Consider the following 25,809-nt stretch of genomic DNA (forward strand, 5'->3'; position numbering starts at 1 on the left):
ACAAAATGCACAGAGCATCAGAGTTCTTCATGACTTCAATATGAAGAGACACAAGTCAACTATCAGCTCCCTTCACTGTCAACCTTCAGCATTTCTCCCAAACTGACTTTTCACTCTTATCACTGAAGAGAAAACACAAGTAGTACAAATTTAAATTGCAGAGGACCTATGGGCTGGATAGAGTCTCCACAGTTCTCATGGTGTATTTAAGTTCAGTCTCCTTCTCCGATACAACAGACTCTAAGCTTACTGTTTGCATGAGAAAAGCTTCATGTAAAAAATGTCAGAAGTGGCTCCAGCTCCCCCCACGGCCTCAATCAAAGCAGCCAAGAGGGTTTCCAAACCAAAGATGGCTGGCCTTAGTGCAGGTGACCTCATCGTCAAAGGATGTGTTTGGCGATTTTCTGTATTTTTCTTATTGTCAACAATTTCATGTGCAGAGCCAACCCAACAATAAACTCATTCTACTTACAAGTATTGTGTGTGTATACAAAGCCAGATATACCTTATGCCTCTGTGCCGTAGGTTTTTGCTTGATATGCATGATCAACTGTGATACCTTATATGATATATATATATATATATATATGATTTTATATGCTATGATATTTCAGTTTTTCCTTTTTAATAAATTTGCAAAAGTTTCTAAAATTCTGTTTTTGCTTTGTTATTATGGGGTATTGAATGTAGATTGATGAGGGGAAAAAATTAATTTAAACGATTTTAGCATAAGACTGCAAGATAACAAAATGTGAAAAAACTTAAGGGGTCTGAATATTTTCTGAATGCACTGTAAATAAAATAGTTTCTTTTTATATCTGAATGCTAGCATTTAGGTTTTACTGGAAGCAAACAAGCTAGTAGCACTATCAGAGTGAGTTGATGACCTGTCTTCAGTATGATTTAATTATGCTCTTTGTTTGAAACTAATGAGACGTTCCCCACATGAATCTCTTAATAGATTCATCTAAATGTTTTTGTCTCTACCTTTGTCAAAACACAAAGATCACTGATCTCATTGGATAAATCTCAAAATCACAATCAAGTCCAAAGGACATTTACAAAGCATTTACTGCATGTACGAAACGCGCGCACGCACGCACACACGCACACATACACTTAACTAACTGACATTTGTTGGAACAGGTTGAGTAACGTGAGTGAGTACCTTCCACTAACTAGACTTTTCCAGGGCTTTCAACCACATCTGCTCAGTTTGCCTTGCCCGAGCGTGTGATGCTCAAGAATGAACTTTGACACTCAACACATTTAGTGTTTCTCCCAGAATTGTATTTGACTCAGGGTGGAAACAGCATCAAAGCAGGATAACAACTATAAAGAAACACAACCATGTATACTTGTGTGGTACATCAGAATCAATCCAGGATTATGTCTGTAATCTGCTATCATTGTGTATCAACCCATACTGTCACAGCATGTCTGACTCTCCAGTGCAGAAACAAACCACATGCTCCTCACTGGATTGTCATAGCCTGGACCATGCTGTGACAGCTGAAGTCTACTACATTAATCACAGAAAGCCAGTGTAGTATTCATCATTCTACAATGAATATGTAACCCAAACATTGACATGGTAAAAATCATAAAGTTATCAAAGTATATTCATCATATCAGAAGGGGAGAACACTGACACTGGAAGAAATGTGTTGTTGGTGTTGTTTTAAATAAAAGATAAATTCAACCCTGAAGCACATCCATCACAGCTGAGGCTGTCTTCTTACAGTATGTACATTGTGGACGTATGTGTGTCAGAGAGGTTATGCTTGTGTGTGTGTGTGTGTGTGTCTATCGGTAGAGGTAATCAGCTTGTATGTTGGCAGCTATCTCTGCTTCCCACTTGTCTCCGTTGTTGAGGAGCTTCTCCTTGTTGTAGAGCAGTTCCTCATGGGTTTCAGTGGAGAACTCGAAGTTGGGACCCTGAAGAAAGACAGAACAGAAAGAGGAATGTATGACAGAGGAGAGGGATCAGATATAGAAATAAATAAGACAAAGGGGACAGAAGTAAGAGTCATCACATTAAAGTTGCAGTTATTTTATATTCAAATCATTATTTCAATGTGGAGACTGAATCATCAGCAAAGAAAAACAACGGCAGGCCTCACAGGCAAGAGACACTGAAGCCGGCATCGGCCTGATTCATGTTAGCCAGCTTTTCAGGTGTCACAAAGCTGGTTCACTGTCTATCCAGGTAGACCACCATTAGAGCCTTTCCACAACAGGAACTTAACAAGCTCGAACTGTCACAGCTTCTGCTTTTGTTTCCACTGTTCTTTCCCTGCTTTAGGGGCAACTTCCTGGAACTAAATTTGGTGATGCCAGTTTCAGATATTCTGGGTAAATGGAACCCAACAGTTCATTAGCAACACAGCTAAAACTACAGTACAACACAGGATGTGTTTAAATAAGCACTGAAAGGAAGAGGGAACTTGGGAACTTTTAGTGCTGTTTAGGAGGACAAAAGCTGCAAGATAAGATTTTTTGGTGAACACAGCCCCTGCTTTGAAAAACACAGTGGAAACACAAAGCAGAACCTAGAACTAAAACTTTACAGGTTCTATGAAGTCGGAAAACTCCAAGTTACAGCATAGTTAAGTTCCTCAAGTAGAAAAATGATCAATGCAAAAATGTATTTCCAGCACCCACTGCAGGGGTAGGAACACAGAGATTTGTCTCAGTGGGCTGTTATGTGTTAATATCCAAACGATAACTAACAGCAAATGTAACAGTAAACTTCACTGGAATTATTATTATTATTACTGATGTTAAATAACATTGGCTAGTAAGCAAGGGTTCTCTCATAGAAAAAAGTAATTATATAGTAAATACTGGTTTGAACTAAGTTTTGTTTTACTTACAATGATTTACTAGTTATGTCAACAGATTAAAAACACAGTTTACTGCAGTAAACTAATATAGTGACAGAGTAAACACCATTGCAGAAACAAGACAAACAACAAAGACAAACTACATCAGCTTTCTCTGTCATTTACTTGTTTCAATGTGTTTGCTGTTAGCATAACAAGCTTATACCATCTGTGTCTACTTCTGGTGGATTTTGTTGCACTTATGGCAGCGAGCAATCATAATTGACTCCAGTGGCGTCGTTTGGGCCAAACATTCAGACTTTGGATAAGTTTGGTCCTTAAAAACTTGTATATTAATGTATCATAGTGTAACTTTACTTGGAGCTTCAGAGGAAGGGGAAAAAAGATGTATGCAAGCGACCAGTCATTACTTGAGCAGTTTCTGCCACTGCCTGCTATGTTTCAGCCTTTTCTCTACATTTCAGCACTGAGATTGGTCCATCTCTCTATATAAAGTAAAGAATCTCTGTCTGTATGTTTGTCCTTCACATATCTCGAGAACCTTTCATCAGATCTACTTCACACTTGGCGGGTGCATTGCTGGGGACAAAAGGGAGTGCAGTCTTGAAGTTGGTGCAATTTGGTTACTCGACATGTTCAATATTAATCAACTTTGAATAAACAAGCAAACAGCGAGCTGCTCAGCTCAGAGTCTGAGTGCAGTGGGGGCTGTTTGATATAAACACCGTCACATCACTGTGGGGCAGGGCTTCTGGGCTCTGACTTGCTGAGCGGGACAAAGGCACGCGCCCTTCTCAGTTAAACTACCCTAGAGAGAAGAATGAGTGCACACAGGAGAAAAAAATAGAGGCAGAGGCAGTAAAACTAGCCAAAAGGAGCGCAGACACATTTGATTGGCAGCAGAATCAACTAATGGAAGGCCATAAACTGCTTCTACAGTTCAACCTCAGTTTATTCTCACTAGTGAAGTTTTACCTGGATTAAAACCATCTTGTTTCTTAAATCCTTATCATTTTAATTGATACATTTGTCAATTGATAAATATATATGCAGTTCTTGAGAAATAATAAGCAAGTGGCCTGTTCCAAACAGCCACGTTTTGAACAGGCACTGCACTAGTTATAAAAATTGCAGAGCACCACAATTTACACATCTTTTTATTTAGCAGAGGTGTGCACACAAAATCCCAAATCAACCTTCATGTAGCTTATGTTGACTTTTGCTTCTTTTACTTCTCTCTAGTATTTCATATCTATAGCTTATTAAAATGTCTGTCAAAATACAACTATTAATGTGACTCAGACAGGTCTGTAACCTGTTAGGTTGATGACTGAATATTATCAATAATGTTGTTCACGTGTCATTGAAAGTAATCTGGGATTTTGTAGAAACATTACTATTCCTACTGATGTTCTCTTTGTTGACCACAACTAGCTGTAGGATTCTTTCATTTGAGATAAGCCTAAATACCTGAAGCATCACAAAGCAGCTAACAGAGCATCTCCAAATTAAGTGGCACTGTATGCATTTACACATCAGACACAGAGGCGGTAACGTCATTAATTATTTTAATCTCCCTACATGCCGAAAGCATCACCACTCACAATCTAACAGTAGTTAATGTTCTGTGTTTCTTCTACACATCTGACAGGTCTGCTGTAACACAGATTTTAACTTTATACAGTAAAATAGGTTGGAATAAAGCAGCCCTTCTCAGGATGAATCCTGAGCTCCATCACCACCAGAGCTACCAAAAAATTTATTTCAAGGTAAGTCCAAAACTCAGATTCAGCAAAATCTCTGTTGCAGTTCTGCTTGCTAGTATGCCTGAAAATATCTGCTACAGTGGCATTACTGCGCATATAGAAATGCTTCCATATTTAATCGTTTAAACACACAATGTGTCATTTCTGCCACGGGTCTCTCAATCAAAGCAATAAAAGACGGAGTTTGATAATGTTGTAAAGTAGTGTGGGATCATGGGAATTGTTGTCTATTGTTAAACAACCAGCTTCTCCGGGTTAGGATTACTTCAGTGTTCATTGTTCAGGATATTTTTTACCAGAAGCCGAATCATCCGCAGAGGTCTCCTCCTCCCAGAACAAACAGATCTGGTGATTAAAACAGGTTTCTCTGACAACTTAAGATACAGACGTTCCGCAGGTTTTTACCTGGAGCCGAATTATCTGCAAAGGTCTCCTCCTCTCCAAAACAAACATGGGGATTAAAACTGGTAAAAACACTGAATAAAGCAGTTTCAAGAAAAAGAACTGTGTTTCTCTGATGCTGTTGAGTGAGCACAGGACATCCGGAAGGGGCTGCTAACCTAGCTGCTGCTAAGGTTTGTTCAGCTTGTTTCTCTGATAACTTCAGATCCAGATATCTGATGGCTAAAATCCTTCATCTGGTTAAAAGATACAGTAAAAACGACCAAGATCTAAAAAGTTTATCGTAAAAATGTGTTTTGATACTGAATAAGACAATTCATTCAGACAAATTCTGGCGGACAACCACAACGCTGTTATCTTGTATGCATATGCTCTTTGCTAGACGCCACTGTGGTGGACAACCACAACGCTAAAGCATGCATCTTGTGCGCATATACTCTTTGGTAGAGGTGGTATGACGCCACTGACAGGCAACCAAAGGAAACAGACCGTTTCCTTGATTAAAATTACAGATTTCTCTGGGTTTGAAAATTGTTGGAAACATTTGGGATAATGTCAGTACACAATTCAACAAAATACATGACAGATTTAGTGGTTTTTAGACATTTTACTGTGGAATAGTTACATATTGTAGCTTTAAGTAAGTCATTACAGAAATAACATTTTATTGTACCATATGTTGTTGCTTAATTGGACAGATAGGTCCATCATTACGCACAGACCAGACCTTCAGTGTTACTGTGTTTTGGGACTTGATGGTTGATTTTTGATCTAGTTCCTCAGATACACCTGGACCTCTTGCCTGTAGGTCCATTTAAAAGGGTCAGTTTACCCAAAACAACTTTTTCTCTTCTAGTTTTCATTTTATTTGTCATATTTATTTGTATTTGCCAGGTTTGTTTCCTCCATCTCAATACTGTGGCTCCTTAACAAGTTACAAGTTTACAAAATATGATGACTTGCCTAACTGTTGACATTGAAAATACATCTAAATCTACAAAAAGTATCAACATTAGCCTACATTATTTGTCCAGCTGAATAACATTCTATAAACAGGAAGAAAAGTAACAGAGTGGTGCTCTCATCATAGCCTACCCGATCAGTTAAAAGTGGTCAGTTCAACACAGCATAATAACATTTGAGTGTGCATGAGAAACAGAATAAAAGATACATTTCATTGTTGTTGGGTTAAATGAGGGGGCATGGTTTATTATCCATTTCAAACTATATTCATATTTGACATCTGAGCATAAATAGCTAGGTGTTTATTATGTAAATGAAACGTTGGCGTTGTTGGGCCTCAAACCATGAGGTCACACAGAGAAGGCCTACATGTAACCTGTTGGGCCTGACCACAAGGTGGTTTTTCCTATGTTTCCCTCGAGACAAAGGAATAGCGCCAAAATGCTGCTTACAAACAATGGGAGTCCATTGCAAACTCCATTTCCATGACATCACCGCCCCTTTAAAAATTGAACGTGCCCTGAAGCACATGCCTTTCCCATGTCACTGAGCTAGGGGTAACTTCTGTTCCTCTGACTCAGCTTGACTTAAGGTGGTACCCCACGCATGTGTTTTCCCCTCATCAAAGACTCCCCTCGCTGGACGAGACGAGACTTTTCTCTGTTTTACTCTGAGGAGTATTTTAAGTTTGCTGCCTGTTTAGTTGTGTTCACCACGCTAGACTGTTTTGTGTTTGTCCCGCTCGGGACTACTGCTGTATTTGTGCCATCGTGAGGGAGAAAGTAAGTGGCTTTGTTGATCAGAAACCAGAAAACGTGCGTCACAGACTGCCGTACGCGCACTGTCTGTCCTTCTTCCCTCTCTCTTCTGACTAACACACACACGCGCGCACACACACACACACACACATACCAACGTCTTTTTGCACATCTGATGGTCACAAAGCTTTGCTTTGTCTTTCCTTATCCGCCATACTTCTGCCATCCGGTTCTTCCGCAATGTGACTTCCTCCCATAGTCACGTCCGCGTCACAGACCGACGACGTCGTCACGTCAGGCCCCGTCGCCATCTTGTCTCTCTCTCACACACACACACACACACACACACACACACACACACACACACACACACACACACACACACACACACACACACACACACACACACAACTCTGTATATAGCTGTTTGTGTTTTGTTCGGTAGGATTAGATTTTAGGATAGTTGTTTATTGAATGAAGCATTTGTTAACTTTGTTAATTTTGCTAAGTTTAATTAACACTGTTATATCTTTAAAGAGAAGTTCTTTTGTCATTATTGTGTGTAACATTGTGAAAAGTGGCTGATTGAAGGAGTCAGAGCTCGAATTCACCCTTGTTTGATCACCCTAGAGTGTTGATATCTCTCAGATATTAACATTCTAGGTGAACTCCCATTTTTGAGACTACCTGGTTTGGTTATTGGTCCCGGTTTCCGGGTGGTGCCCCGTATTTGTTCAATTCATATTAATAATTCTATTAATTGTTATAATTAGTTAATCATCTTTGATAATTGATAATTATTGCAAATAATCAACTATGTTCCTCACAGATCCAAAAGTTGGTGCCCGAATTATTGATTAAGGTTAACAATATCTTATAATTCATAATTATCTATGATAATTTTGAATTTTTGCTAATAACCAAACGCACTACTGCCCATCCCAACAGCGTTTTCAACACTTATGGTCGGTCTTAGTCTCACGTTGGTTTGTGCCAAAAACGTTGTGACTCTGGGTGCAGAGGATGCTGTGACAAGCCAACTAGGCTTTATATTTGGAATTGTCAAGCCAGCCTTCGGAATCCACTTTGACCATTCAGTCCACACTCCTACGCAGAAGGCTGGATGACATTCTACTGTCAAACATCTCTGCCCAAAGAAGTAGTAAACTAAACAATGCAACCTATACTTGTATTATTTTCCATTAACATATTGAATAAATAATATTGTTTTATTGTTCCCCCCATGCTTTTAGTCTGTTTTATAAATTCAAACCATGAATGAATTGAAAAAAGTTATTATAAGAGTAATATTTATTCTTAGAAATTCTGAATTTTATATTCCAGAAACACAGAAAACAGAATAAGGTCAAGAGTCTGGAAACACAAATATTTTTCCATACTCCATACTTTTTTTCTTTTTTCAATACTTATCCAGACCTGGAAATTACTAAAATCAAATGCCATACTGCATAGGAACCCTGATTATCATTCAACTCAATGTATTTCACTTTCAAATGAGCACCTTATCATGAGATACGAAACAGTGGCACAAGCACTGATTCCGCTCTGTTTTGCAGCGGTCAGCTGAGCTGTGATGCAATCAGTGAACTCACTGAGATTACTGTGGAGATTAGTGTGTTGCCAGCATAGCTCAAAACACCTCTCTTTGGCTTTACATTACTTTAATTTTTTGTTACTTATCGGCCGTCATAGACTACGATATCAATTTATCTCCAATTAGCTTAAATTGGCCAATAAAATCAACCCCACAGATGTATCAGTCAGACTCTAATTAACAGTATTTAGGATCTAGATTTTAGTATGTTAGGAGACAATAAATATGTCCATGGGAAACGAAAAGGAGAAGAAAAGAAAGAGAACGAGAAAGAGAGAGAGAGAATGGAGCAGCAGATCCAGCAGTTCAGAGTGGAGCAGGTGGAGGTGGAAGTGTTTTGATATGGATGTAAATATACACACATGCAGCCAAATGCTCATTTAAATGTCTTAACAAAAGTTTCTTTGCAGCCTGTGGCAATTTTAAAGTTCACTGATGGTAAAGTTCAAATTCAAATTCACTAGTGCAGTGCCTGTTCGGAACAGGTCAATTTCTCAATACCTAGAGGGAGTTGTGCCCCCTAAATGCCTCTCATGCAGACTATCAGTAGACGCTAAAATTTACCAATGCTCCCTAAACGTCTGAGATGCAGACTATTGGTAGAAACTACAATTTACAGATGTCCCCTAAATGCCTCAAACACAGGCTATCAGTAGACGCTATAATTTACTCATCTTCCATAAACGCCTCACACGCAGAATATCTGGAGACTACAATTTTGAGTTGAGCAGAAGTCTATTGGATGAACTGTAGTGCCCGTTCAAAATGTGCCTGAGACATCCTGCACTATGTCTTAAACATACACATACATACAAACATACATACAAAGTTCTCTCGTGTGAGGAATGGGAAATCAGGAGTGTAGACTTGCCACAGCACTTCTGGATAGGTTGAGCTCCATTCTCCCTGACGACCAGAAGAGCAAGCTCATTTCCCAGGCATATGATGGTGCAAATGTCATGAAAGAAGCCACTGGTGGTATGCAGAAGAAGGTGCAAGATGTGTATGTGAATGCACACTATGACCACTGCTTCAGAGATTCCCTCCCTACTCTCTGTAGAGAACAAAGCGGCAGTGTATCTCAGCAGCAGCTGGCCAAGAAACACTGCACACTGGGCCTGTGTGATCTTCAGAGGGTAGCTACAGAGGTGAGATAGAAGCTAAATGTGTGGTGTTGGTCTTTTACAATATTTTTAATCATAGTAGTGTTGTATTGTGCAGAAAAATGGGCAACATGCCTTAGAGTAGGCCCTATATATTAATCTAGTTTTATAGTGGCGCTATGTTAATTTGCATTGTCCCTATCAAATAACAGCATACATTGGTAAAATAGTTTTCATATATTATTGTATTATTATTATCATTATTATATCATATATATTGTAAAGCTGATTTATATCCATCTCCATATTGTATTAAATTGGTGCATTCACTTTTGTGTCACTTGTGACACTATCTTGGGCCATGCAAAAGAAAGGTTCTCCTTCACCAAGCACCTGATCATTTCTATAGTGCCACAGGGAGACAAATTCCAACAGTACACCAGCCACTTCCCTGATGCAGCACTGAACACCACCATGGAGGCTTTACTCAATGCTGAACAAGAGCAAGCTGAAAACTAAACTGTCTCTAATCTACAGCAATAAGTTCAAGAACTGCATTGGTGCTGTTGTGCTGTCGGCTGTTCAGGGGGAACAATTTTCAGGACTCCTTCTCAGAGACTGTGGCTCTGCTGACAATCCTCATCACAACTTCTATGACTTCAGCTGAATCTTCTTCTCCACACTGAGGAGAGTCAAGACCTTCTTCAGGAACACAATATCACAGAATCATCTCAATGCATTGGACATGCTCTTTATGGAGAACAAACTTGTCCATGACATCCCTGATTTTAACCATAGAGTCATTCAGAAATTTGCATCTCTCAAGGAGAGAACGGCAAAATTTATATATAAAAAGGTAAAGCACAGGCCTAATCATACAGAATGATGGAAAACACATGTTGTGGTTGTACAGTACAGTGTGTGGTCAAACAATGACTGATTTGGCCTCTAAAGGGGCATTAGATATGAGGCAGAATCTAGGACATTGTGAAATTTTCGACATGACTTTGACTTGAAGAATTCTTTTGTTGGCAGGTTTAATTTGTTAATGATGACATTGCATATACCTACTACTAGGCAGTGGTGTTGTGCTTATTGGTGAGTGGAGCACAGCAGGTCCCCATTTCTCCTGAAATCCTCACTGTGTAAAGCGGTAGGGGAAATGGTACTGGTAGCCATCACTCACCCCAAGCATTCATTTCCACCAATACTTTGTGTTTTATAGTAGGGGAGAAAGGCTTCCAGTCTGCCTTACAGTATATTGCATATATTGCTGATAATTTGAAACCTTAATGACTAGCTTCCAGTTTGGAGTGCAGTCCTGCTGTTTTTCTCAGAAAGTAATGCTTGTTACTTTCTTGTTTTTTGTTTTAATGCTATCTTTAACTATATGCTAACACTGCTGATACTATTTACATGTATCTGTTTAAGTCTTAATGGTACGCTCCTTTACTTATTGCTCATGGTTCAGAGATATTTTAGAGACGCAGCACAGATTTAGACTTAATTAGTTTCACATGCATAGTCAAAAAGAATTGACTTTAATAGCTGTGTGGCTGTGCAGGGTCTTAAAAGAGCTGAAACTTGACAACATACTCATATGGTACTTGACCTATTTTATTATTTTCTGTAGCTCTTCTGTTTGACCACTAGACGTCACTATAATATTTGTATAAAACTATTTATTTGACTTCATCTGTCAGTCTTATTTTTTTCCCTCAACAGGCATTGATTTATCCCCAAACACAGGAACATTAGAAACAGCTGTAAAACCTTACATATATTTAGACTGTTTTTCTCCAGTCGACTTTCCAGAACTAACTTCAATGATTTGTTCATCTAAACCATCAACCTGTGTCTTAGACCCCATCCCAACTAGGCTGCTTAAGGAAGTTTTACCCTCAGTTAGCACCTCCTTACTCGATATGATCAATCTGCAGATGCCCTACAGAAACCTAGGGAAAACCCTGCGTTCCTACAAATGTACAGAGTCTACATAATGTGTAATAGTGATATTTATAGGTTTTCTTTGTGTAATAATTACATCAGAGATGAAAGAGACATTGTTTGCACAACCATGCGTCTACTCTGACTACAACGGGACTTCTAACACAGAGACATTTTACTACACTGACAGACTCTTAATTAGCTCCTGGTCAATTCTCAATGCAGCACTTCAGTAAGACCTTCATGCATTGTTCATTGTTTTGAAGTATTTGATGAGACAAAGTGGCGACATCTGCTGGGCAACCCCTGGTATTCCATTTGTGTGGGAGGTTGAAACACAAGACCATGTTGAAACAGTGAGTAAAACACATGTGTGTTCACTGACCACTTATAAACTGAGTTACTTACAGCTCATCTTTTAAATATAGTAGCAGATTGGAAAGCACATCCTGTATTCAAACTGCCTTTCACTGCTGCGAGGTGTCCATACATCTGCCCACATTGTTTGGACTAGACTGCTTGATGTGTCACATCATTGACTGCCATATAGTTTCAAAAGTGGAAGTCAGTTGGAGAAAATGTGACTGTTTAAACTTACCAACAATCAGATGACATGTGACAGTGTTGTAGTACTCGAGTCCTGATTTTCAGGACTCGTGACTTGACTCGGATTCACGCACTGATGACTCGAACTCGAGCATTGACTGGATTCGGAAGTTGAAGACGAGTACTCCAACTTGTTAACTGATAAAGAAGTAATATATATCCAATTTTTTACCAGTCAAATTTTCACATAGCCACACTATGGTTCACGTCACACACAGCAGCAGCTGCTGCACAGTGTAGCCCCACACACACACACACACACACACACACACACACACACACACACACACACACACACACCATGTTGGAACTTGACTCAGACTCAACCATAATGACTCGGACTCAGGTAATGGGGACTTGACTCGGACTCGAGACTCCAGACTTAGTGACTCGACCACAACACTGACATTTGACATCAAAAACTGAATTTGCTGTTTGTCCAAAAATTTGGAGGCCTTTCAGACTCACTGTGCTGTATGTAACAGGGGATAATGCACACGCACCTCTACGATAGCGTCCACAGGACACGCCTCCTGACAGAAGCCGCAGTAGATGCATTTGGTCATGTCAATGTCGTAGCGAGTCGTCCTCCTGCTGCCATCAGTACGAGTCTCTGCTTCGATGCTGATGGCCTGAACACACACAAATCAGTGACCTCATATAATAATGTGACTCTAAGCTGATATACGCTCTTTTCTCTACTCTGCTATTATAACTCAGTATAAATATCTCCATTAATTCACATTAATGAATATTTTATCATACAGTTCATAATTAATTATGCTTGAAACAAACATACAGCCAGGTGTTTTGTCTTGTTCATATTAGAGCAGACATGATGCAACAAAGCCACATCTAGTGGACATCCTTTTTAGTTTTAATAGTCAATGTTGTTTAAGTCAATGTAATGTTCTCTGAAAAGAAGGAAACACAAGTGTGTGTGTGTGTGCACGCATGTGTGCATTTACCTGGGCTGGACAGATAGCTTCACACAGCTTGCAGGCGATGCAACGCTCCTCTCCTGAAGGATACCTGGAGTAGCAGCATTACAGAGAATATGTTGAGGTTTGATTTAAAGTGCTATGACTGAAACAACCTCCTTTGTCATTGTAAAATCATTTTTAGCTTTGAGCAACATCATCAGATGAACTCTGAACTCATGTCCACTCCTAGGGATAAGAAAAAGCAGCAGTGAGTGAATGCACATAAAAGATCTATTTGGCTTCCACTTCAGACAAAACACTGCTTTAAACTGAGATTTCCACGACATTTCCACACAAAGTCAGTAGATTCACTTGTGATTAACAGTATGTGACTGTTGTTCAGTGTACAGATAGCAGGGGTGTGCAAAAAAAAAAATCGATTCACATAAGAATCATGATTCTCTCTGCCAATTCAGAATCGATTCAGAAATTCCAAGAAGCGATTCACATTTTTCAGTCTTGCCAGACCCTGTTTTCCATTTTTTCCTGACATGAGTTAGCTCACTCAATCCCATAGATAGCGCAATGACGCCGCGTCGGTTTTCGCCCGGACCCAACTCCGGGGGCAGGAAGGAAGTGAAGTCTGTGTCATGGAAAGACTGCGAGCAATGGAGCAAATACAACCTGCCCCATCCGCAATGAAGGCAATCCTTTGGACATATTTTGGATTTTATTATCTCGAAGGGAACAAGGAGCTTGACAAGACTAATGCCATTATCAGGCAGTGCAGCGCACTTCCGCAGGTTTGTGCGGTTGTGGGCTTATTTATTTGTGACTACTGTGAATTAATCAGAAAATAACTTTTTATTGATCTGATTCACCAGCTTCCTCCTCCTCCCCGCAGCTTAACGCACAACTCCTCAGCCTGCCAGCTGGTTACCTGAGGACGGGAATGAGAAAGTCATTTTATCTCAGTGAGAAACGTCGTCTCCTTGAAGCTTATGACAAAATGCCAAAAACGAGCCAACAAGATGCAGCAGCGAAACAACAGCGTTTAAACAGCTGTTCTGTATTTTGAAACAGTCAAAACTCAGTAAACAGTGAAACTGCTCATTTCATTACATTAGATTCATGTAATAAATATACAAATGTCAATTAGATAGTTCTCTGCATGAGAAATTAAGAAAAAGAAACAAAATCGGTTACAATAATCATCTGCTTATAGTGATCAATTTGACCAATTCGATCAATTTTCTTGTTTTCACTTTGCAGCTAAATGTAGCAGGCAGCTATTGTTTATTTGATTTAGTTATTTGAAGTATGAATTTAAGTTATTTAGAGTTTTGCACTTAGCAGTTTATCTTTGCAATCAATTTTATTTTTGTGTTAAGTATTCATTTCACCCTTTGTCTCAGAGCTGCCTTGGTTTCCTATTGACTGAGTGGACTAAAGGAAAATAAATCTTCAGGGTTGATATTGATTAGCAAATTTTTATATTTAATTCAGTGAGATCATTTTTATTCGGGACCTATAAAAGTGTCTACTGCAGTAAAATGGAAAGAGCAGTGTTTCCCCTATATTCATTGAAAAAATTTCAGACAATCATTAATATCAACAAGCTACTAATGATTTCCACTCGCACACTGTGCAACACCCTATGTTATTGTGGATTTTCTTAAGTCATCCTCCCTCTCTTCGTTCTTAAAAGGACATCTACGTGAAAGGTACAAGAGTAGTGTAGCTCCGTTAGGGAATAAGGCAGCGCGTGTGTGTGTGGGTATGTGTGTGTAAATGTGCGCATGTAGTTGCGCAAGCACAGAGGGTGAGCGGCAAAAAAAGGTGTGAACGTGAGTGGAGCAGAGGAAAAGTTTAGCAGTAAGTTGTCAATCTGGCAGTAAATGTACAGTACAGACTATTTGTCAGTTAATAAATGCTGCAGCTCCTCAAGACAAAGAAAATGCACACTTATCGAAGGGGGTTAGCCCCAAAGTTAGCAACAACGCGTTAGCTTAACTTGACCAGGCTCACTTAAGGTGGACTGACTTTTAAGGTGGACCAGCAATCTCATTTTAGTGTCAATCTCAGCCAGAGAAGGGAGAAATGTCTAACCGATGAGTCTCTGTCTTGAGTATTTCATATGTCCCCCACATATGACGACAACAACGACAGACAGTTCAGAGGTGTTCCTCACCTGCGCAGGGCATGTTCTCCTCTGAAGCGAGGTGACAGAGGTCCCTTCTCAAAAGGGTAGTTGATGGTGGCAGGCTCTCTGAACAGGTAGCTCATTGTCATGCCCAGACCTGACATCACAAAAAAGTCATACATATTTGACAGCATTTTACAGCAATTTTTAAACTGACATGTATTGTAACAGACAGTTAGCATGTCATAACTTAAGAAGTTTAACAGACATCACAGACATGAAAATACAATGCCACTTGGCATTAGACATTTGCAATACCTCTGATACCCCCTTTCCACCAACTGCAACCCAGTGCTAGTGCTAGGCTTGTGCTGGTGCCGGTTCCGGTTTGCAGTTAGTTCAACCAGCAAACCCTCTAAGAACTGGCTTGCTTTTCCACAGGCTTAAGAGCCAAGTTGTTACATAACTGTACATGCCACCAGTTTCCTAGCAATGCTAATGCCAATGTCAAGCGCTTCACACTCCAATTTAGTGGGTGGCGGTAATGCACCGTAACGCTGGTTGCCATCCACCATAAAACAGAAAAAAGAAGAACTTCAAGCACAACAACAGCGGACTACAGCACAGCTTTATACTCTTTAGTTTTCCATTTTTTTTGTATGTAGTGCATACTGGCTACTAAATGAACGATTAAGTATGCCCATGACCATAAATGACAGCAAAATGCAGTAGACGCTCACAATGAGCTGAAATGAAACAAATGCACACAAATGAGGTAAATAACAAATAAATAGTGTCTACTGCGTTTTGCTGTCATTCATGGCTCTATTAAGTTTCTCTCCTCTCCTCTGTTTCACAGTAGGCAGGGCTGAGTGCTCCATGTGTGAGTGTGTGTTCTCTGAGTGGAGCAGAGGGGAGACAGTGAACCTCGTGAAGTACTCGAGTTGATGACAACTACACTCCTTACATTACTGTAAGTGCAATAAAAGCTTTACGAGTAAAAAGCCAATAAGAGTATGTATCATCGTCCATCACAATGTTTCACTGTGGACATTGTCATATACCAATTCTGTAGACATCGCCCAACGCCTCTATATGGCTCTGGCCTGGGTCAAAATCTCTGCCAATCTCTGCACAGTCTGAAGAGACACAATGCATTTTGGTTTTGGTTGGTCATAAGCGGTTCTTTTTTTAGACCAGCAAAGAGTTGGTGCCACTATGGAACCAGTTTTCCTGGCTGAAAGCCAGTTCTTTGGTTGTCGAAACGTGAAGAGCTGATTCAACATTAGGCACCGGCTCCAAACTGGTCCTCAAACTGCCTTGGTTGAAAAGGGGTATGAGTAATCAAACTACTTTCACACAGCAAGAGTGCATTGACATTTCCACTCTAGGAAAAAAACAAAAAAAACATGAAAAAGTGATGTCAGTGCAAGCCACCTACTCTAAGCAATCATGTTCATTATTTTGGCATGACTAATTTGTAAAAGAAAAAACGAATTAAATAATTAATTTTTGGTTGGAAAAAAAACTTAGTGTGACATCTCTTCTGTGTTGTTCTACTGCAAAGTGATCCATGTGTGAGTGGAGCTGACCTCTGAACAGTTCTGTCCAAAGCAGCGTCTGAGCAGCTCTGTCTGTGATGGACTTCATGTCTGTAGGGATCTCCTGGGCATTCACATACTCTACACACACACACACACACACACACACACACACACACACACACACAAGTTTTATCACATACATGAGTATTTGTAAGTTTGTTTGAGAAGAGACACATCAATGACAACAATACACTTCAATGAAACATTTATGTCTGAGTGCTACTTACTGAATCCTTCCCTTTGTGCAGACAAACTGAAGGACCTCACTAGATTCTGGCTGGCCACTAAAGTGCCTGAAAGTATAGATCAATTCAGAAATACATTACCATTAATATCACTATAGTGGACACCTCCATTATACAAAACCTGAATATGTCCCATTCACTATACATTTAAGGGTACGGCAGCGGTACCTGATGTGTGCTTAATACCTATAATCACAAAAACACAACTTCTCAGTATTTGACCATCTGCTGGGGGCAGACAATGGGCCTCATGCAAGAAACACTTGTACGAACAGATTTGTTCTTAAAATGCACGTAGAAGTGATTTAAAAGCATTTGTGACATTCATCAATTCTGTCGTACTTAGAATTTTCTCTTAGATACAAACAAAATTTACAAGTGGTCCAGTCCTGTCGTTTGTGTCATGGATAGATCCTCTCTGCCTTTCTTCACAGGGTAGAAACGCTTGTTTGACTTACAATTTTAATGCCCTTATCTCAATTAATTTGGAGTTTAAATATGATAGCGAAATTAACAAAAATGTATTATATAAGTAAAACAAAGTTAATGCAAAATTTATATTCTGTTTACCATATTTTCATCATCATAGCTGCCAATTTATTTAAAATGATTTTCTGATTTTTAATGCCATATTTTGACGCATCAACTTCTACATTTCAGTTTTTTCTAGGACTTCTCTCACTGCGACAGCTGCCTCTGTGTATCTCTGCAGGCCTCTGTCCAGTATCATGTTGTGTTGCAGCTGACAGTGTAACATCACCTGTATATACACTATATATATATATATATATATATATATATATATATATATAAGTAGACTATAATATTCTCCTCTAATATCTCTGACTGTCACATGACCACCTCCCATCATAGAGCACTTTGCTTTAGAGAGATGTTTTTTAGCATCTGTCCTCAAGTCAAAGCATTCCCTCTTTTTTCTTTCACAGTGCCGAGCTGCTCTGATGACATATTAGCTGAATTCATATTTTTTAATTGTTTCGGGTCTTCTACTGTCTTTCCTAAATTTGTTGTGCATTTGTCTTCTGATTCCTGAAAGCGGGACTTGAAGTTGCAAAGTGCTTTGAGAGTTGGTTGAATCCCATGTAGGATTTTCTTATTTTTGCTTTGTGCAAGAGCAAATATAAGAGACAAATATGAAAACATTCAAGCATGAGGCCCATTATTTTTAAATCTGAAATGGCTTGTGTTATTGACACATCTATTGTATGTGTTTCGAGATTTTAAAATTTTTGTTGTGTCATTTGCAGATTATATGTATTTTTTTAATCATTATGCAACTACCGCCATGCCAAAGAAAAGAGAGGTTGGTGCTTGTTGGACAATACAGAGTTGCATCACAGCTGGAACGCTGATAGGTAGCTCTACAGTGAAACATGTTTATCAGACATGATCAGAATAAAAGGGAGAGAGAAAGAAAGAGAAAATGGTAGGACTGACTTGTTTGTTAATTAAATGTCAGAATTCTGTGAATCAATTAAAAACCAACAACATTCATTCACCATCAAAAAAAAAAAACAACAACACACAATTAAGTGTCATACAGCTTTGTGATGACTGTGACCACAACAAAATACCAGCAGGCCCTTCTGCTACACACAGAATCAAAACAATGAATGAAATCAGTCTAGGATGCAGACATACCACAACAACAGGAGGATGGACAATAAATTCAACTTTGGTAGTGTGGTTATTCATCAAATTTTAACCATGAAGCAAGAACTGAAGTAATGCCTTGATCTTTTTGTCCTTAGATGTTTTTGGAAGTGCAACATTGGTTCTGTTCATCAGGCTGAGAAGTCTTACCTGGCCTTGACACGGAGTAAAGTAAACGCAGTTTTGCAGCCATCACGTCTTTGAAGCTGCAACCACACACACAAAGACACACAGACGATAATAATAAGGTACTGTTCAAAGACAATGCAACTGCATCAACAGAATCCCCGTCATCTGGCATTAGCTATACAGTACAATTTTGATTCTGATCGATGCTTAACGTTGACATTGCTACATTTTACATTACCATACAAGCCCAATTGCTTTAATTTTACATGACGTACCAGTGTTTCAGTTTAGCTGGCGTTGAATTAACTGCCACTACCCATGTGCATGAGGCTGTGCTTGACGATGGAGACGCAGACAAAATAGGTGAATGTGCCAACGCCTTTTCAAAACACCGCAAACGTTCATAACGTGTGATCGTTTACAAAATGTTCTTGTCAGTCTTAACATTTGACTCATATCATTATTACTCTGATGTAATTTTGATTTGGGAAGTGTTTAGTCTGCAGGTAAAGCATACAATTTAATGTATATTGTTTACACTCAGCTCGAACACAGTCTGAGGAAAACTGTGGTAAAGTTTGATCCACCTAGATTAACTAGTGATACGACATCTGTGTCTGCCACCATTCGTGTTTCATTTTATAAGCTAGAGAAGTATACAGTACCTGTATACTTCCCATCTCCCATCCCAACCATATTGTACACCATGAAGCAATCTCATCCATCCACATTAGACTATGAAGTGTTATTCAGGGACAGTAAGGACAACAAGAGCAGTAATTTGACAATGGTATTCACACAGGTGGAGAAAACTGCTGTTATTCAGGACGTGAAATAGTCTTTATAAAATCAGTTTACATGTCACACCCTTGAGCATTTTCATTTTGTGATTCAGAGATTGTTTGATTGTTTGTCTCTAGCAATGTACTCTCTTTGCTTGGGTGTCTTTGTCTTTATTCACTTGTGTGTGTTTGCGGAGTTGTGACCTGGTGAAGGTACGTAGGTGTACAGGTGCAGTGGTTCTGAGGTCGCACTTGCTGCACACCACAAAAACATCGATCACTGAATTACCACCATGAACTGTTTAAAACGATGAAGTAGCGTTTTCGTTAAGCTACGTGACTCTACAGCTGCTGGTCTCAGATCACTTTGTATTGCAAGGTCACATACTGAGGCCTAGTATACTAACTTTCATTTGACCTCTGACGTTAAATCATTATTTGAGTTCTTCATCTTAACTAAACCTGATGTAAGTGCTAACGCTAGCACTTAGGCAGCATGACATTGTTCAGCTAACCGACGTCAGCATTAAAAGCACACACGCTAAATAATCTTGTGATCGCTGAACTTCACAACATATCTCAGCAGTACTGTGCATAATAAAAGTTAGCTGACCTTGGGTTTCATTTGTGAAAATCAAGGTGCATTGATAAGCTAAGTTAGCTCTCTTTAGCAGCCGGTTAGATCACCACTGTCAAGGACTTTTGGTCGCTTGAGATAATTAAGGAAACCATAACGCTTTCAAGATTGGATATGAACGAGAATAAAACTACTATTTGACGCGACGTAAATGAACTTGGTAAAAAATAAGGTTTGGGGAATTTTAATTATTTTCTACTCACCGAAATGTCGCTATTTGGCCTTCTGAACCAGAACAGCGGACGATTTGCAGAACGGACCCTGCGACTACCGGAAGTTACACACCATGATGACGTCAGACCAGACACCCCGGCCTGCCAAATTTTCTTCTTCTTCTTCTTCTTCTTCTTCTTTTCTTTTTTTTTTTTTTTTTTTTTTTTTTTTGTTTAATGGCGGGTTGCAACCAGCGTAAAGGTGCATTACCGCCACCCACTATGTTGGCGTGTGAACCAGAGTTATCTACCCCTATAAACAAATCAGGAAAAAGAAAAAAACAAAAAACAAAAGGAAGATGTCCTGAATACTAAATTCTGTTGATCAATCCAGTTTCTTTCAAGTAGTGGAATAAGCTCCCTAACCCAATTGGAAATATACTTTTCAAACTCAGTTCTTCCCCTCCAATCTTCCTGATTTCTCTCTTTAATACTTCTCGCTCTCGAGAATACTTATTGCAGTGCAAAATGACATGTTCCACTGACTCCTCTATTTGACATAGGTCACATAATCCTGAGGGATGTTTGTTTATTAAATGCAGTGTTTTATTTAGTCTGGTGTGTCCTACCCTCAGCCTTGTTAAGATGTTCTCCTCTTTGGTGCTTCTTTTAGCTGACCTCGCTGGGCCCACTTCTCTCTGTACTGCATAGAGGTGTCGTCCTGTATTTGTTGTATCCCATCTGTGCTGCCACTCTTTAATGATGTTTCTTTTGATTATTCCTTTTGCTTCCGATTTACTGAGTGAAATTTCCATGATCTCCTCATGCTTCAGTGCCTGTTTTGCTAATGCATCCACCATTTCATTGCCCTTAATCCCTCTGTGTGCTGGTACCCACATAAATGTTATCAAAATATTCATATTTTTAAATCTGTACAGAGTTTCATGTATCTCATTAACTATATGCCTACTGTGAGATGTATATGACTGTAATGACATTAATGCAGAACATGAATCTGTACAAAGAATAACCTTTTTAATTTGCAACTCCTCTATCCACTTTAAATGCTGTTGCAATTGCTATCATCTCGACTGTATAAACTGACAAATGATCTGACGTTCTTCTTTGCACAGAAACATTTAAGGTCAGTATACTCAAAGCAAAGCCTGTGCTCCCTGTGTTAGGATCCTTGGATCCATCTGTGTATACTGGTATGAATGTTTGATATAATGTTTGTAACCTATCTTCAACCAAAACTGCAATATTTCCAAAATCTTTATGTACCTGCACTTTTTCCAGAATATAGAAATCAATTGACACTGAGGGGAACAACCAGGGTGGTGTTACTGATAATGGCACTGTGGGGATATATCTTTTCTGATTTAACGACATATCTTTAGCAATTGTTTCACTGCTCCACGCAAAACATTCCCTTTTGGCCCTTTCTCTCTCCCAGCATGGAAGAAGTACTTTTTTTGTTGGATTGTGATCTTCAGAATACCCTTGAAGATTTGTCCAGTAGTTCATCATTAACTGTTTGTGTCTGATGTGCAGCGGCAATTCATCCATCTCAACCTGAAGAGCGGACACAGAAGTCGTTTTTAAAGCACCACAACACAGTCTTTACTCTTGAGCTTGCACCACTTCCAACTTCTTTAATGATGTTTTTGCTGCTGAACCGTAGGCAATATATCCATAATCTAATACTGCTCTAATCAGCGCGACATAGATATTTTTAATCGCAGATCTGATTGCTCCCCATTCTGATACTGTTAAACATCTCATCACATTTAGTATCTTTTTACACTTGGTTGTTATCTTGTGAATATGTTCATTCCATGTTAACTTTTCATCAAACCACGCACCCAAAAATCTAAAGACTTTCACTTGCTCTATTCTTTGTCCGTATATTTTTATCTGTGTGCCAACACCTCTCTTTTTAGTGAACATTAATGTTTTAGTTTTTTCAACTGAAAACTTAAACCCCCAATAGTATGACCATTTTTCTACCATGTTAACTGCCAGTTGCATTTTATTTATAATATGATCTATATTCTTTCCTCTTTTCCACAAAGCTCCATCATCAGCAAACAATGAGTGTCCAATATCATCCTGAACTTGAGAAAATACATCATTTATCATGATGGAAAAGAGTATTGGGCTAAAAACACTGCCCTGAGGGGTATCGTTATCTACCATATATCTTCCTGATAAGGCTGTCACAATTCTGACATGAATAAATCTATCAAATAAAAAGTCTTTAATCCAATTATATGCTCTTCCCGCTATTCCAATCATATTTAATTTGATCATTAACCCCTCCTTCCAAACCATATCATATGCCTTTTCTACGTCAAAAAAAACTGCCACTACAGATTCTTTATTAACTTGTGCTTTCTTAATCTCTGTTTCCAGACATATAACAGTATCTATAGTTCCTCTACCCCTCCTAAATCCACTCTGATGAGGTGAAAGAATTCCTCTGCTTTCCATAAAAAATCCTAATCTTTCTGTAATCATTCTTTCCATTATCTTACCTACATGTGACGTGAGTGCTATCGGTCCATAGTTCATTGGATTTGATGGGTCCTCCCCTGGTTTCCTGATAGGAATAATCACTGCCTCTTTCCAACTAGTTGGTAATTTTCCCACTTCCCATACTTTATTATAGAGAGCTAGCAGTTTCATAGATGCTGAAACTCCTAAATGTTTTAACATAACATAACAGATTTCATCTTTCCCAGGAGATGTTAGTCCAGACTTTATTATTGCGCTCTTCATTTCTTCCAATGTAAATGGAGCATCCATTGAACTGTTAGTATTTTCCCTTCTCTCAAGACTTCCAGGATGAGCCAAACTAGTCATTTCCCTTCCTCTCTTACCCTTTTCAGTCAAATTATCAGAACTATGGATTTGAGTAAATGCCTTTGCTAACATCTCTGCTTTCTCTTCATCAGATACTGCTGTTTCTTCCCCCATCTTCAGTACTGGATACTGCCATTCCCTTCTGATTCCTCTCATGCTCCTAATCATGCCCCAAACCTCTCCCACAGGTGTTGATCTTCCTATTTTATTGCAAAAAGTCTGCAAGCTTTGTCTTTTTGCTTTACGTATAATTTTCCTTACCCTTGCTTGCTCTTGCTTATATCTGATTAAATTCTGTACATTATGAGTTCTTCTTAATAACCTGAGAGCTCTATTCCTCTCTTTCACTATTTTACTACATTCATCTGTCCACCAGGGAACCGCTTTCCTCTTCATTCTTCCTTTACTTTTAGAAATGGACTGTTTAGCAGCTTCTAGTAATGTTATTTCCAACTTTTTATCAATCTCCTCAATATCTTCACTTGAAAGAACTTGGTGGTAGCCTGTCAGGTTATAAGGCTGCCTCAGTGGTCTCACCTTTGGCTGCTTGACTCTATGGATGACTGTTGCTTTGTTTTGGCTGTTCTCTGCTCAGTCTCTACTTCACTGCTGCTGTCTTTGTTTCAGTGCAAAGGTCTGCCTCATCTCTGGCACTCTGACTCTCTCTGATTCAAACATCTGGTTCATTAGCACCAACACTGTCACTTGTCTGTGGCTTCTGAATGGTTGATTCAGGATTATCAAATGACACTTGAGGGGGTTCGGGAGGTGTATGTTTGCCCTCTGGAGAGTCTTCTGGGGAAGTAGTCTCTGCTACCCAAATGGCAATGCGTTCTGACTGGTCAAACTCAGATTCAGTCAACAGGAGATTTCCATGTACTACACTGTGTTTTTAACTTGGCTCAGAACCACTATCAAAGCATGACTCAATTTCATGATCCAGCTTGACTGGCAAGAAGTTGGCTTGCAAAAGCAGGTTCCTATGGACAACTTTCTCTTGCCCAGTGCTGTGCTGTCTGATGCAGTAAGTGTGGCACATCGAGTCTTTGGAAACTGCTGTGTAGGGGCTGTCAGCCAGTTTTCTGTGGCCATGCCCACACCTGTTTGCCAAGAGAACCTGATCTCCCTCTTCAATGTCTGTGCCTTTTGTCTCCCTGTTGTACAGGTCTGCCTGGCATTGCTGGCTGGAATTTGCATTGACTTGGGCCAACGCAAGAGCTTCCTTGAAGTCATCCCTCATTCTCTTGGCATAACCGTTATAGTATGTGATGTCATTGTCTCTCTCCACATTGTGGAACACAACATCCACTGGCAGTCTGGGAATCGGTCCATACATTAGATAAAAGAGAGCATACCCAGTCGACTCATGGGCTGTACAGTTGTAAGCAAAAGTCAGCATCTGAGGCCATCTCTGCTTAACCCCGATCATGTTCCCTAAGGTTCTGTTGAACCTCTCAGTGTGGCCATTTCCCATGGGATGGTAAAGTGTTGTTCTTGACTTTTTCACACCAGCAATCTGCAACAGCTCCTGAATCAACTGGCTTTCAAAATTTGCACTCTGGTCTGAATGGATCCTTTGCAGGAATTCATAGACGCAAAAGTATCTACCCCACAACTGACAACTGACTGACTGACATTTTAGTGAAATGGTCACTGAACTGATGGCATTTCTTTCGAGTTAGTGAATCCTTTCACACTCTGTAGAGGATGCCATCAAGCATTTTCAGTGTCAGCACCTTTAGCAACAGTCCAGCTCTCTCTCTTTTTGACAGCTGCCTCCCATGGGTGATAAATGGGATAACCTGTGACAGTGTGGCATCCCTTCTCTGTTCATCCTGGAGTTCTTGCAGTGAGAAGGTGGGCAGAGCACCCACACCTGGTGGGACTAGCTTCTCAAGGTCTTGAGCATGCCAAAAGACCACCCTTTGCCTGGAATCTTGATCCCACTCAACATGGCCCGCCAAGACAGCAGACACTTTGCCATCAGTCAGTGAGCGACACTAAGTTCTGTAGTGTAAGTAGGCATTCAACACTCAGCACTTGGCACTGACTCTGAACACCTCCTCTTGGACTTGGTGCGACTCCTCCAATAGCGCTTCATAGGGCTCCTTCATGAGCCTCTGGCAGACCCGATTTTTGAGAAAGGGCCGCCTGCTTAAGGCGTCAGCAACAATATTCTTTCTGCCAGGTATATACTTGATGCTGAAGTTGTATGGTGACAACTTGGCTACCCATCCTTTCTCACATGCATTGAGTTTGGGTTTTGTGAGGATGTAGGTAAATGGATTATTGTCTGTCCAAAAAGTGAAGGTGTGTCCCTTTAGCCAATGGCTAAATTTGTCGCAAACGGACCACTTCAATGCCAAAAACTCTAGGCGATGAGCAGGATGGTTAGTTACCCTGAGCACGAGTAAGTGCTGGCGAAGGCAATGGGGCATGCTTTACTTTCACCCTCTTGGACCGGAGATAATACAGCACCTAATCCATCTTGAAAGGCATCCATAGACAGAATGAATGGTCGGCTGAAATCAGGATGCGCAAGCATGACAGACTCCAGAAGTGCAGTTTTCAACTGTTTTAATAAGCTGTGATGCTTCTCTCTCCAATCATTTGTATGTAACTTCCTGAATGCAGGGTTAGCACCTTATG

The 25,809-nt window shown here is 39.7% G+C and overlaps 1 protein-coding gene across 1 annotated transcript; it reads right to left on the reverse strand.

The window, feature by feature from the left end:
• Positions 1 to 1,268: 1,268 nt before the first annotated feature.
• On the reverse strand, positions 1,269 to 20,474 carry ndufs8a (NADH:ubiquinone oxidoreductase core subunit S8a). The gene is made up of 8 exons (XM_044346760.1): positions 20,347 to 20,474; positions 18,746 to 18,801; positions 16,904 to 16,969; positions 16,665 to 16,754; positions 15,121 to 15,229; positions 12,975 to 13,038; positions 12,510 to 12,638; positions 1,269 to 1,938 (listed from the first exon to the last, which is right to left on the reverse strand). Exons 2-8 carry the CDS (start codon positions 18,786 to 18,788, stop codon positions 1,807 to 1,809), a joined length of 633 nt encoding a protein of 210 aa, XP_044202695.1. The 5' UTR covers positions 18,789 to 18,801; positions 20,347 to 20,474; the 3' UTR covers positions 1,269 to 1,806.
• Positions 20,475 to 25,809: the final 5,335 nt, after the last annotated feature.

Source organism: Thunnus albacares, chromosome 3, assembly GCF_914725855.1.
Source record: "Thunnus albacares chromosome 3, fThuAlb1.1, whole genome shotgun sequence".
NCBI lineage: Eukaryota > Metazoa > Chordata > Actinopteri > Scombriformes > Scombridae > Thunnus > Thunnus albacares.